At 37.6% G+C, this 13109-nt stretch overlaps 1 protein-coding gene across 1 annotated transcript in view; it reads left to right on the plus strand.

Annotated features, from left to right (window-relative positions):
• SLC44A5 (solute carrier family 44 member 5) overlaps positions 1 to 12123 on the plus strand; it is a 124426-nt gene extending 112303 nt beyond the window's left edge. The window contains exons 17-22 of the mRNA XM_059686222.1: positions 73 to 176; positions 1782 to 1855; positions 2449 to 2519; positions 2625 to 2713; positions 3950 to 4034; positions 10512 to 12123. Of these exons, the coding sequence (XP_059542205.1) occupies positions 73 to 176; positions 1782 to 1855; positions 2449 to 2519; positions 2625 to 2713; positions 3950 to 4034; positions 10512 to 10618 (530 nt within the window). The 3' untranslated portion in view covers positions 10619 to 12123. The remainder of the gene's footprint in view (positions 1 to 72; positions 177 to 1781; positions 1856 to 2448; positions 2520 to 2624; positions 2714 to 3949; positions 4035 to 10511) is intronic.
• Positions 12124 to 13109: the final 986 nt, after the last annotated feature.

Genomic DNA, 13109 nt, shown 5'->3' on the forward strand with positions numbered 1-13109 from the left:
TTTTTTTAATTTATTTTTTGACTCAGAGAGTTTAGTTGAAAATCATTAATAGATGTAAATATGTCCTTATAGATAACCAGAACAACATTGCCAAATTTCTACAACACTGCCTGAAGTGCTGTTTCTGGTGCTTGGAAAAAGTGGTGAAATTTTTGAACAGAAATGCCTATGTTATGGTAAGTAGATTATTTTTTATTTACTAAACTTCTTTGCAAACCCAAACCCCATGTCTACATTTCCATCTCTAAAGCACTTTTAGATCATGCAGTTAAATTTATCACATCTATATATATAAAAGCTTAAGCGACCGAAAGATGTGCATTAACCAACAGGGGGCAGATGCTCAACGCAGGAGCTGCCCCTTGGTGGTCAGTGCACTCCCACAGCCAACCTCCTGTTGCCGGCCAGCCTCCCATGGTCCCTCCCCCTGGCTGACCCCTATCAGCCCCAATCCGACTGGGCGAGACAGCGCCCCCATTGGCCCTGATCACCAGCCAGGCTGAGGGACCCCACCCGTGCACGAATTCATGCAGCGGGCCTCTAGTGTGGATATAAGAATTTGTGATTCTTATATGTGATTCTTATTTGTGAGCCTATGTGATTCAGGGCAATGTTTTCCTAGTTGAGACAGAAATTAGCTGCACTTCATTATCACCTTCAACATCTCTTTGGAGAGGGAAAATATTTATCTTGGAAATTTTAAAATGTGCTAGATTGAAAATGATTTTGTGTGTTTTTGATATAGTTTATTGAGAAGAAAGCTTAGTCTATGTTTCACTCTGAGAAGAAAAGATCTTTCTAATTTTGCGTTTTTTATATTTTAAAGGAAGGGTCTGTTTCTTTTTTGTGTGAATCTTATGTTGAGATATGTGGCAGTGCCTAACTAAATTTGTTTATTTCCTGGGGGAATATGGAGGCTTCTAAAGAAATTTTTAAATATAGGGGATCCAAAAATAAAATTATTTTAAAATTTAGCAACTACAGTCTAATGACACTTACTTATTCTCACAGTGACAAAGGGTCTGCAGCAATGCTTCAAGTAGTCATGGAGATTCAAGTAGTCATCAATATACTTCCAGTGAGAACGTTGTATTGAGGCTTTTCATCAGTCAATCAAGTGTGTGATTGATTTGAAAGGCACTGGGCTTCTGAGAGTAATTTTTGTTGTTGTTCATCCTTACCCAAGGATATTTTTCCATTGATTTTTAGAGAGAGTGGAAGGAAGGGGGAGAGACAGAGAGAGAGAGAGAAACATCAATGTGAGAGACACATTGATTGGTTGCCTCCTGCACTCTGCAACCAGGGCTGAGGATCAAGCCTGCAACCAAAGTATGTGCCTTTGACAAGGATTGAACCTGGGACCCTTCAGTCCAGGGGCCAATGCTCTATCCACTGAGCCAAACTGGTGAGGGCTCTGAGAGTAATTTTTAATATGATCTCTACAACATTTAACCCATTCAGCAATAAACCCCAGCCAAACACTTCAAAGACAGAAACCATTTCCTGAGATTTGAGAAAACTGTTTGAAGTTGTCTAATCCCCATAGAGTTTAATGGAATATGTAGCATCTGAAGCAGACAGACCTTATTGTCAACAAACCTGGAGTTGTGCAGAGTTGAGGACACATAGTTCCCATGCCTCCCACAAACCCAAATGTTGGAAAGAGAAATGAGAGTACATGGCTGTATGGGTGACAGAGAATTGATTCATTTTCCTGTTATTGGATTGTCTCTTGGTCTTATCAGGATTACTGACTCCAGAATAATAACTGTCTTCCTCAGATTGCAATATATGGCAAGAACTTCTGCAGGTCTGCAAAAGATGCTTTCGATCTGCTGATAAGAAATATTTTAAAGTAAGTAATCAGGTTGAACATTGCAATCGATTTGCTGAACCTTGAGCATCACATACTTCACATGTTACTAAAGTGTTGGCAGTCATCTTAAACATGAATATCGTCTTTTAATTTGATAGATTTAAATCTTCTCTGTCACATCAATCATTTATTTTTATATCTAAGAATTGTTGCTGCCATCACTCACCAATGTCTGTACACCCACTGGCATTTATTTAGTTTTATTCCCTCTTTTTAAGAAATCCCTCACATGGACATTATCAGATTCCCTTCTCCCAGAATTGATAGTCTGAGTGAACAAAATCAGAGAACCAAAGCAGCATCCTTTGGGTTCAGGGTGTCTAGGCCATGAGTTAGATAGGGAGGCTGACGCCGCCAATAGTGCCCAACAGCCCTACCATGTCATCTTCTGTTTACGTCATTAAAAATGAGTCCGGAATTCATCCCAGAACTTCAATTCTTGCATTTAACAAATGCCAAAGTTAAAGCAAATATGCATCAAAATGAACTAATGAATTATTTATTCTCAAAAATTTCAAGTAACGATGTAAACACAAAATTATGCTTTGTTTTTTTTTTTTTCCGATTCTTAGAGTTGCAGTTTTGGATAAAGTTACAGACTTTGTACTCGTCCTGGGGAAAATACTAGTTTCTGGGTGTATAGGTAAGTAATAATAATAAAAAGTTTACAAGGTGCTTAGAGAAACTACTATAAAAGCTATATTCCTTTGCAAATGCATAATATATATGTTCTGCCTTTTCATTGTAGGCGTACTGGCATTTTTACTCTTCACACAGAGAATCTCAATAATTATAGAAGGACCAACATCTTTAAATTACTACTGGGTACCTTTACTGGTAAGTGCTGGTGTCTTAATCCAGGTGCTGTAACAAAATACCATCGACTGGGTAAACAACAGGAATTTATTTCTCACATACTGAAGGCAGAGAAGTCCAAGGTCAAGGCGCCCACAGGTTAGGTTCCTGATGGTGGCTCTCTTCCTGGTTTGCAAAGGGATGCCTCCTTGCTGTATCCTAATGTGGTGGAGAGAGATAGTATCTCTCCTGCCTCCTCTTATAAGGGCACTAATCTTATTCAGGAGGGCTCCACCCTTAGCACCTAATTACCTCTCAAATGCTCCACCTCCAAATACCATCACATTGGGGATTAGGTTTCAACATATGAATTTTGAGGAAACACAATGTATTCCATAGTAACTAAGTATTATTGACTCTGGTTTATCAGAGATAGCAAAAAAAAAAAAAAGTACAAAAAGGAATATGAGAGATCATAATAGCTAACATTATTGGTCTTCCTTTGTGCCAAGCCTGCTTTAAAGGTTGGGTTCCTTGGAAACAAACTCTGAGACAGAGGCTTGCACACAAAAGGTCTATCAGGAAGTGTTCTCCTGAGATACACTTTTAAGGAAGTGAGGAGGGCAGTCCTGGCAGAGGAAGGAGCTGACCCACGTTGCAGTGGCAGCTGAGGCCTGAGGCATAATTACGGGAATTTCTGACAAAGGGACTGAGCTTCTATATGTTGCCCCTGGGTGGGGCTGAGGCAGTTCTCTGCAAGGCAGGCAATTTGTACTGAAGGAAGCAGCCTACATTCCCCCAAACTGGGGGGCAGATGTGCAGCTGTAGGGGACCTGGGTGGAGTCCTCTGGCATCTATTACAATATATTAACTCACTCAGTTCGCGTGTCATAAATACTATTATTACTCACATTCTCACCCCTCCCACCAATACTTCTATAAAGGTGGCACAGACAGGTTAGGTAACGTGTGGAAGAAACACCTGAGCTGTGATCAGACCTAAGCAGTGTGTGCTCTTAACGCCTGTGCTTTCCTGCCTCTGTGCACAGAGTCCTAAATATGGGATATATTTGGTAGGCATTGAGGATAGCGGTAAGAAAATTGGCAGGTGATCGAGTACATTTTGTTTAAATCCCAGTACATAGCGCTCAGAAACATTATCATTTCCTCAACACGGAGCACGTCCAAGCTCTCTCATGGTGACTTTCATTAAAGCTGCATTATTGTTCTTCTAGACGAGTTAATGACATCATCATTCTCTCCTTTCCTCATTTACAGACAATCATTGCTGGATCTTACCTAGTGGCACACGGGTTCTTCAGCGTCTATGCAATGTGTATTGATACAATTTTCATCTGCTTCTGTAAGTTTTCAGAATATGTGTTTCCCCCCTTCAGTGGATAACCAAGGGACGAGGATAAGATCCATGCCCATAGCGGGCTTATAGGTTTGCTATGACCTGGCTGTAATCGCAAATCTGTTTATTTGGAAAGAGACATTATTGAGTGGATGCTCTTGAAACCTTAATGGCCGAGAGAATGCAGTTTTGCAAAGCACAGAAGAGTCAGCTACTAAAATGAACCACAGGCTTCATGGCATGGTGTTAACATATTTCCTAATGTTTTAAAATTTATAATAATGATTGGCTTCTGTGGCGCTTTATTAACAGAACTGAAGACATGACTGGGCTCTGGAAACTCTTTGAGGAGAGCCTTTATAGATTCTGATAAAGCCAAGCTGGCACTGGTTTCAAAGCCACATGGGGACCAGTTCACATTAGGTAACACAGTGACAAATGGGGAGGGTTCATAGAGGAGCATGTCCAGGAAATGGCTAGATCAATTCTGATGCTTAGAGTTAAAATACGTGCTTCTTTAGAGCTTTCATCACTGACTTCCTGACTGTGCCTGTGTGACATGTGTAAGATGCATACACGAAATGGATATGTTTTCCATTAGTATTTCATCTTAAAAGTCCTGGAGAACCTAGAGCCCATCAGGAGCTTGATCTGGCTCTCACCTTCCATCTAGGGCAAGGAGGGTCAGCAGGTGAGAGCAGAACTCATTAGCCCTACAGCTGGACCCTCTGAGAGATTATTTCTCTGGCACATTGCTCTTAAGAAAAGTAGAGAAAATATTCCATAACAGGGCATTACTGAGTAATCCACTCCCCTTGTCTAAAACTAAATTTTTTAAAAAATATATATTTTTTAATTGATTTTTTACAGAGAGGAAGGGAGAGGGATAGAGAGTTAGAAACATCGATGAGAGAGAAACATCGATCAGCTGCCTCCTGCACACCTCCTACTGGGGATGTGCCCGCAACCAAGGTATATGCCCTTGACCGGAATCGAACCTGGGACCTTTCAGTCAGCAGGCCGACGCTCTATCCACTGAGCCAAACCGGTTACGGCATAAATTTGTTTTTAATGTAATCCATAAGTATCAACTTCACACTGAGGTCAGGAGAGAAGATAATAACATCAGGGAGAAATAGTCAAGGCAAATTGCCTATAAAATGGCTTGACATTGTTTTTGTTTAGTTTTTCTTTCTGGACATTTAAAAATCAATTTTTAGTAACCGAACAAAGAAGTCGGGGGGACTTTGTGTACCAGTAGCTGTTGTTCTGGCTGTAAATGGAACTGGAATGTTTAACATTTTCCTAGTACCCCAGTGGTTTGTGAGGAAAAACCACCTGAACAAATCTCATACCGGAGCTGGAATGAGAAGCGTGGGGTAAGGTAGTGCCTAAGACAGAGTAGAGAACTCTCAAATGTTCCAAGATCTCTTCTTTCATCTCAGACACTAAACATGGGGACAGTTCTGGGGGCTGTCACTGGGATAGTCCCCGTTCTTATAAGTAAAAATGTTTCTCAAAATATATCTGAGGAAATGTCTAGAACCTACTCTTTCGCAGTCTTTGGAATCTTTGGCAAATCTTGTGCATTTTAATTTTTACAGTGGATTTTTAAATCTAAGCAATGAGAAATGTTTTCTACCCTTTTATATTAATAATTGCTAGCTTCTTGAAAACCAGGTGTACTTTTAGCTCTATTCAATATGTTGTGTGTTGAACATGAATTGTTTCCTTTCAGGGACTCTCACTTTTGATAATAAAGAACAACGAAAGCAAATTGTATTTCTCTTCCCTTCCCAGCTGTTACCATGGGCAACATCTTACTTTGGCAAACATTCTTCTTACATGATACTCTAAGCCAAATTATGACTCTGTAGAGCTGTAGCTTTTATTTTTTATAAATCTTTTTTTTACCTAATATCTTGACTACCAGTAAAACTGGTGTTATAAAACATGCGAACCATTTGCAAACACTTCATTTACAGAAATATGACATCCTTTTAACATTACAGGGCACTGAGAATTTTGATCCCAGGGTGGGAAAAAAGAGTAGTTGTAGATGATTATTAAAATGATCCATGCCAGGCTTCCTACCAAGACCTCAAGGGTGATGACAGCAGCATATGATTTGCGATATATGGTACAGAAATATGATTGAGGAAGAACAAAAATGTTCGGTGTCTCTCATGTTCCTCCTTAGATTTTCATGTTGTGTGTGAGGAAAATCACTGTGAGGTTTAATGCAGAAATCTAAACAAGCAATCCACCATTTCTAAAAGACTCTGATGGAAAAATAATTTAGATTTATTCCACAAACTATGATCATATGGTTTTGTATATTATTACTTATCCTTTATGTTATAATAAATAAAGGCTATAAATAACAAATCTTTTACAATGTATTAGTCAAAACCTAGAATCAAATTGCATTTATATATTTATTGATAGATATTATCTGCTGTGAATTGTATGTATGAAACTTAATTCTCAGCATCATTCTGGTACTTCCCCCCAACCACCCAACAGTGAACTCCCCATCTCTTTATTATAAGCCTAGGCAAAGCAGCAAGGTAAATTCATGTATTACGGAAGTTAGAAAACACTAGTATTTACTTTTAAATGTAATCTGAGACAGGCTGCAAGGATTTAGGACAGGACGCCTTATAGAAGTAAATGCCAGAAGGTTGGGTCCTCACCTCATCCTGATTGCCCGAGAGCTTTTTTATTTTTTAAAATATATTTTTATTGATTTCAGAGAGGAAGGGAGAGGGAGAGAGATAGAAACATCAATGAGAAAGAATCATTGATTGGCTGCCTCCTGCAGGCCCCCTACTGGGGATCAAGCCCGCAACCCAGGCATGTGCCCTGACCTGGAATGGAACCCTGACCTCCTGGTTCATAGGACAACGCTCAACCACTGGCCACTGTGCTGGGAGCTTTCGACTTTAGGAGGCTCATTTTACATCCCTGGGTCTTAGTTTCTTCATGTGTAACATTAGGGTCTGGACTACCATTAAAAGTGGCTTGGAACTTTGAAATTCAATGACTGTTCTACATTTATCACAGGAATAATACACCTTTTATTCAGCTTTATCTCAGAGGAGGTGGCAGTTAAGCTTTCTGAAAGGAGCAGCCACAGAATTTAAAGATGCTGCTCTTGAGAGGACATGACACATTTTGTTTACCTTTAAACCATCAACATAACCTTGTCGGGGGTGGGCGGGACTTGGGAAGTGTCAGGCTTCCTGGCAGAGGCTGGTGCTTCTTCCTTTGTGCAGCACCGCAACTGGACTGCCCTCGTTTGTCTTGCATTTGACTTTCTAACGCTGATTTCTCTGATTTCTCCCTGTTCGACTCTCCAATTTATAAAAATGCGTCTAATTGTTCCGCCGCTGCCGGCTGCTTTCGCCTGCGTTGGCTGCTGCACATCCAGGTGAAGATCTGGAAAGAAATGACGGATCTACAGAAAAGCCCTACTTCATAGCCCCCACCCTGCACGGCATTCTGAACAAGAGGCCCCTCGTTCCCCAGAAGCAGAAAGAGTAGAAAAGCTCCAAACAGGGCCGCTCGCTTTTAAAGTAGTTTTGTGAATTCGGTCATTTGTAATGAGAAAATGATGCTGGTGCGTCATGTAGAATTTCTGTGCTGGTTTCTAAAAAGCCAGACCCTGGTACCACCTGAGGTGCCGGGCCTCCCCTCACAGTAGCCTCCGTGGACCGGGATACGTTCTGGACTGACTGTGGTCCCTGCTGAAGGGCAGTGAATGGCATACTTTGTTCTTTTGAAGTCTATCGCCGAATGTGTTCTAAAGCTTTTATAACTCGGCGTGCTGTTTCTCATGGCAGCACTTTAATAGCCTTTCTTGTGATACATGTATATTTGTAAAGGATATTCAGGCAATTCTTGAAAGTGCTATAAATGTATCATGGATTAGCCATAAAAAGATTGATTTATAGTTAACCAGCATATGGGACTGAATTTGTAAATATGGTGCTATGGTCATATTTGTACTGTTCAAGCTAGTGGACAACTCTCTAAACTGTGATTACACTTGTATTAATGGTTCCCTAGGAAGTATATTTCAGTGGGTGATTCACGTTCATAATAAACATGTGGATGTTAATGTTCTACAGGTCCCATAGAGAGCGTTACTAGGTAAAAATGACTGTGGAACCTGCACAGCCTGCTTCGTTTTAGTGATATTGCATTTATAATGAAGTTGAATCTGAGTTCTGGAATGTTCATTTTTAATGAACCTCTGGCCACCATGAAAGTATCCTAAACAAAACTGAAATGGCCACATAACTTATTGTCTTTTTTCTCAACCTATTTTCCTATTCCTACCATATAAAAAATTGGTATGGATTTGTTTCAGAAGAGTGATTATACCTTTTTGTGAGTTTACCTGTTTTCCTAGATTGAAGAGATTGGCTTTGTTCTACAAAAGGTTTGATTTTAGCCCAACTTTCAGTGCTGAAAGAGAAAAGATAAGTCACTTTGGATTTCCCCCTAAGGAAATATGCTAATAGTCCTCCAGAGAGCCCTCATCAGACACCTTCGAAAGAGGACATACTATGGGTTAGAAAAGCTGTCCCTTGAGGCCTGAGGAGGAAAGTTACTGCCATATTCCACCCCTGCTGGCCATCGCAACAGGCCAGTTTTTTGGCAGCCATGCCTAAGGCTTTTGCATGGCAGAGCAAAGCATGAGTCAGACATCCATGCACTTTGCTTACCCATCCTGTGTGCAAGTGCATAGGATACAACTAACAGTGTAAAAATGTACCCCAAAAAGAGCATTGAATCAAATTGTATCCTTTTGGCTTTTACTAGTACACTAAGCTTGTACAGAAGGATAATAATTGATGGAAAAGAACACGTTGATCTAACATTTTTATCTGATTATGATCCATATATCCAAGAGAGTATCATTATGTTACAGACTACTATAAATACTAATTTATGTAATGATCCTAAAGTCTAAGTGGAAACCTACACTTAGACTGACTTCATGGCAGTAATAGCAAGAAGCCAATGAATAGGGAAGATATTCAAAATATTGGCCCTTGCAATGGCTTAGTTTGAGATTATTGTAGTCAAAAGTGTCACTTGGCTTCTCAGCTCAATAAGGGGCTTTCTTCACGCTCATTCTCCTTGAAGTGTAATTCAGAGAAGAGTGACAAGCTGTCTTCCTCCGTGGTTATTATTATTATTTTACTATCCAACAATACAGGGGTTATAACATCTAGTAATATAGTTCCCTCTGTCTTAAGTGTTGAAAATTATACGGAGTAAGTCCAATTCAGGAGTAGTCAAAAAGTTCATAATAATGAAACAAGACAACTTTTAATTGTATGTATCAGAATCACTGATAACTTGTTATAAATATAGATGCTTGTGCCTCACCCTAAGAGATTCTGATATATTGTGCTTGGGTGTAGGACATCTTGTGAATTATTACAAAGTTTTCTAGTTGATTCTGATGCACGTAAAAGTTTTAAAATCACTTGAATAAAATATAAATCAATGTGTGAGAAGCTAGTTGCCTATTTTCTCCTTATATTCCTGGCTGTTCTAAGAGTTAGAATATTGAGAGGCAAAGGGGATTAATTTGGAGACTTCTAACAATGCTAGATTTTTCTATAGTTTAGATTCACAGTGCTATATGGGCCCCCTGTATTATATGTTTAACATTATATCTACTGATTAGGCCAGAAAATTGTCTAGAGTAAACTTGGCACAAAATCATAAAAAAAGGAATGCCATTTGATTCAATATTTCTAAATAATTTATTTAAAGCTTAAGTTTTAGCTATATTATAGGCTTATTACTAGTTAGAAAATTATTCTCCATTAATAACTTCTTTGTGTAATTGAAACATATTAGGGTAAAAATGAGCATTGTTTTTGAGGAATAAAATTTGGAAGTCACTTTTTTTTTTACAAAGAAAAACTAATTGAAAAACAGCAATATTTCTCAAAATTGGCAATTTAAGGATTTGAAATATTCTAAAATTTATCAATCTTATTTCTTAAAACTATACTATCTGAATTGTTTATGGCCAAAATAAATTTTGAACAAATGTGGTCATTTAGAAATAAAATTGAGAACATAGTACTTTTTTTAGGAATTTGAAGGTGAATTTAGGTACTCCTGGTGAATCTTTTAGGTGTTTTGTCTTTAAGTTTGCTGTCCAAAAGAAGGTAAACCTGATTCCCTCAGCCATGCAGCTGAGAGGCATAGACTATTGGCAGAGCCTCACCTGGTACACAGAACGAGATAATATCTTACCGATGTACTAACAAGGGCTGATGGTTTTCTCATAGTTATGTTTACAATAATGTTGATGCCAAACTATGCTGTTAAAACACACACACACCACAAATACATTTTTGAACTGTGGTTAAGCAAGAATGCAGCAGATGGCGCTGTTACTTCTCTTACAGTTTTGCTTTGATATTTACTCTGTGCCATTCTTCCTCCTAGTGGAAGATTTAGAAAGAAACGATGGTTCCACTGAAAACCCCTATTACATGAATCGCTCTCTGATGAAGATTATGAAGGTGAAAAGTACACAAAGTACGAAGCAGTAGAGGTGCAGACCGATCACCTGCAGCGGTGTGTACCCCTTTCCTCGTCTGCTGTGTCTGATTCACAAGCCTCTGTGTTTGGAACACTGTATTCACCACCTTGTTGGCTCTTATATGCATGTTTTATACCAAAGCTTATACTGTAATATGTGAAGCCATCAGATGTCGCAAGGGAATTGTTAATAACATGGAACATTTTTATACTGAGACCTTTTGTTTTGTAATTCATTTTTAAATAGAGTGGCTTCAATGTTTTCGAAAATACTAGTGACTATGTTATAAGATTCTTTTAAATATTAGATTGAAAAATGATACATGGTTTAAATTGAGAGCTCCTAATGTATATTTTTTAAATCACAACTAAAAGACTTCTGCAGGGAAAATTGGTAAACAAAGCAAAATAGAAAATTTTAAAGTTTTCCCCACTCCTGCTTGGCAGTAAATGGGTAAAAGACCGCCCAGCTCCAGATTTTGCTTGAAGTGTAGAATGTTTCCTATTAAACAAATTGCCAACCATCCAGCCTTTACTACTTCGTCCTCTCTGACAAAGTGCCTTACTGGCTGTTTAATATTACCCAGCTTTTGTGGGCAAGTTTACAAACATTGTTTTTAAAAAAACAAAACACCTGCAATGTTTAGTGATTAAAACAAGTCTTCTTGCATTTGTTTTCCTCTTAGCTCACTGGTTGGAAACCATTTGTCATTTCAGTGTGTTTAATATCCTACAGAGTGCATTGCAGCATAAACAGATCCCTTTGCGCCTAGTGGACATTCATGAATGTGTACACGCAAGAAAAAAATCTGAAATCTGAAAGGACACTTGTTGTGTTTCTTTTTTTACTAAAAGTGAGAAGTTTTAAAATGTGATCTTTTCTATAGTAGATCTTTGAAAATACAGTAGGTATAACAATACATTTCTCAGTGTTTTACACAGACTAAAAAGGGAAACTTTGAGAAATTATAAAGGAAAACTTTACCCCAAGAAAGGGTGCTACTAGATGTCATGTATTGAATAGTTCCTTTATAAATGATTGTTTATTATCGTCAAGGAGTGTTCTATGTATGTTATTTTATTTTTAAACTTTTGATATGAAATAATCAGCTTACTTGTAAGATATTCATTTTTATTGTGCTAATGTAAATAGGAGCATACTTTCTAATTCAATTTTAAATGACTTTCCTAGTACTCTTAACTTGAGACAAAATGAATGCTGTTTGTTATAGAGTCCATAAAGCATTCACTGTAAAGCAATGTCAGTCTCACATGATAATTTGTGAAAGTTTTGAGAATCAACAGTAAGTTACTATCAGTTTATCTATGATCACAGGTGTTTAAATGTGACTTTAGATAATCTTTTATGCCAAAAACAAACTCACATGAGCACGTGACAGTCTGAGCTCTTTAATCAATGGGTTTCTGCTATGCAGAAATATTAGGTCCATGTTGTCTAAATACCTTTGATAATGAAAATATTTAATATTTAATGAAATTTGTTGTTACTCATGGTTTGAAATCTATTTGTTTTTTTCTTCTAATAAAGATTTAGATAAAAAAAAACTGGCTGCCTTCTTATTTCTTTAAGCTAGAAAAGGAAATGTCGGGGGTTTTTAACATCTAGATTTATTGTTTTTAAAAAGTCCATTTTTCTCTAGCTGTGCATTGATTGCCAAATCAAATAACTGAAAAATGATTATTTATACAAAATAAGTAAATAAAAGCTAAATGGATAAGAGATGGATTGTTTTAATCCAAAGGCCGAAATTAGTTAGTTGGTCTTCGTTTTAATTTGCCACAGGTTTACTCAGGCCCTCATTTGGTTTTTCCAACATTCATAAGAAGTAAGTCTCATAATTTTAAAGACAGGGGTCAATTTCAACAACCTAAAAAATGTTAACATTAATTAATGATAGTTTTCCAAGGTAAGATTAAATGTCCCAATCACTGGTTAATCTTAACATTTTTCTTAGGTCCAGATATACCTTAATAAATGTATGAATCTATTTTTAAATTGAATTATATATTAAATCTTCAAAGTAATTTTTCTTTAAAATGTAATAGGTTTCTTTAAATAAAACCATAAAACAATGTTCATGCTATTTCCAGTGTTCTTTTTTAATGTCCTAACTTTAATAAGATGCTAGCTAATATAGCTAATGATTCCTTTCTACTTAAAATAAAAAAATAGTTTGGTATCCAGAAGAAATTCAAATTCTGCTTTAGATCTTAATAACTCTTAGTTTTAGAGCATAAAGCCACTGACTATACTTGTAAGTAAATTGCTTGAAATTGGGCTCTGATTTGATTTTTCTGTGTGCCCAGAAAGCTTAAAAAGAGTTTGTGAATCCACACAGTGGAATCACACTATGCAAGGTTCTGTAGGACCATCAGGCATAATCTGTTTAAACTCATATTGGAAAACAGGCCCTGCGCAACAATTCCTTATTTTCCTTTTACTACAAAGCTGACCAGCACTCATTCCAATGTATGTTCTTT

Source organism: Myotis daubentonii, chromosome 3, assembly GCF_963259705.1.
Source record: "Myotis daubentonii chromosome 3, mMyoDau2.1, whole genome shotgun sequence".
NCBI classification, from domain to species: Eukaryota; Metazoa; Chordata; class Mammalia; order Chiroptera; family Vespertilionidae; genus Myotis; species Myotis daubentonii.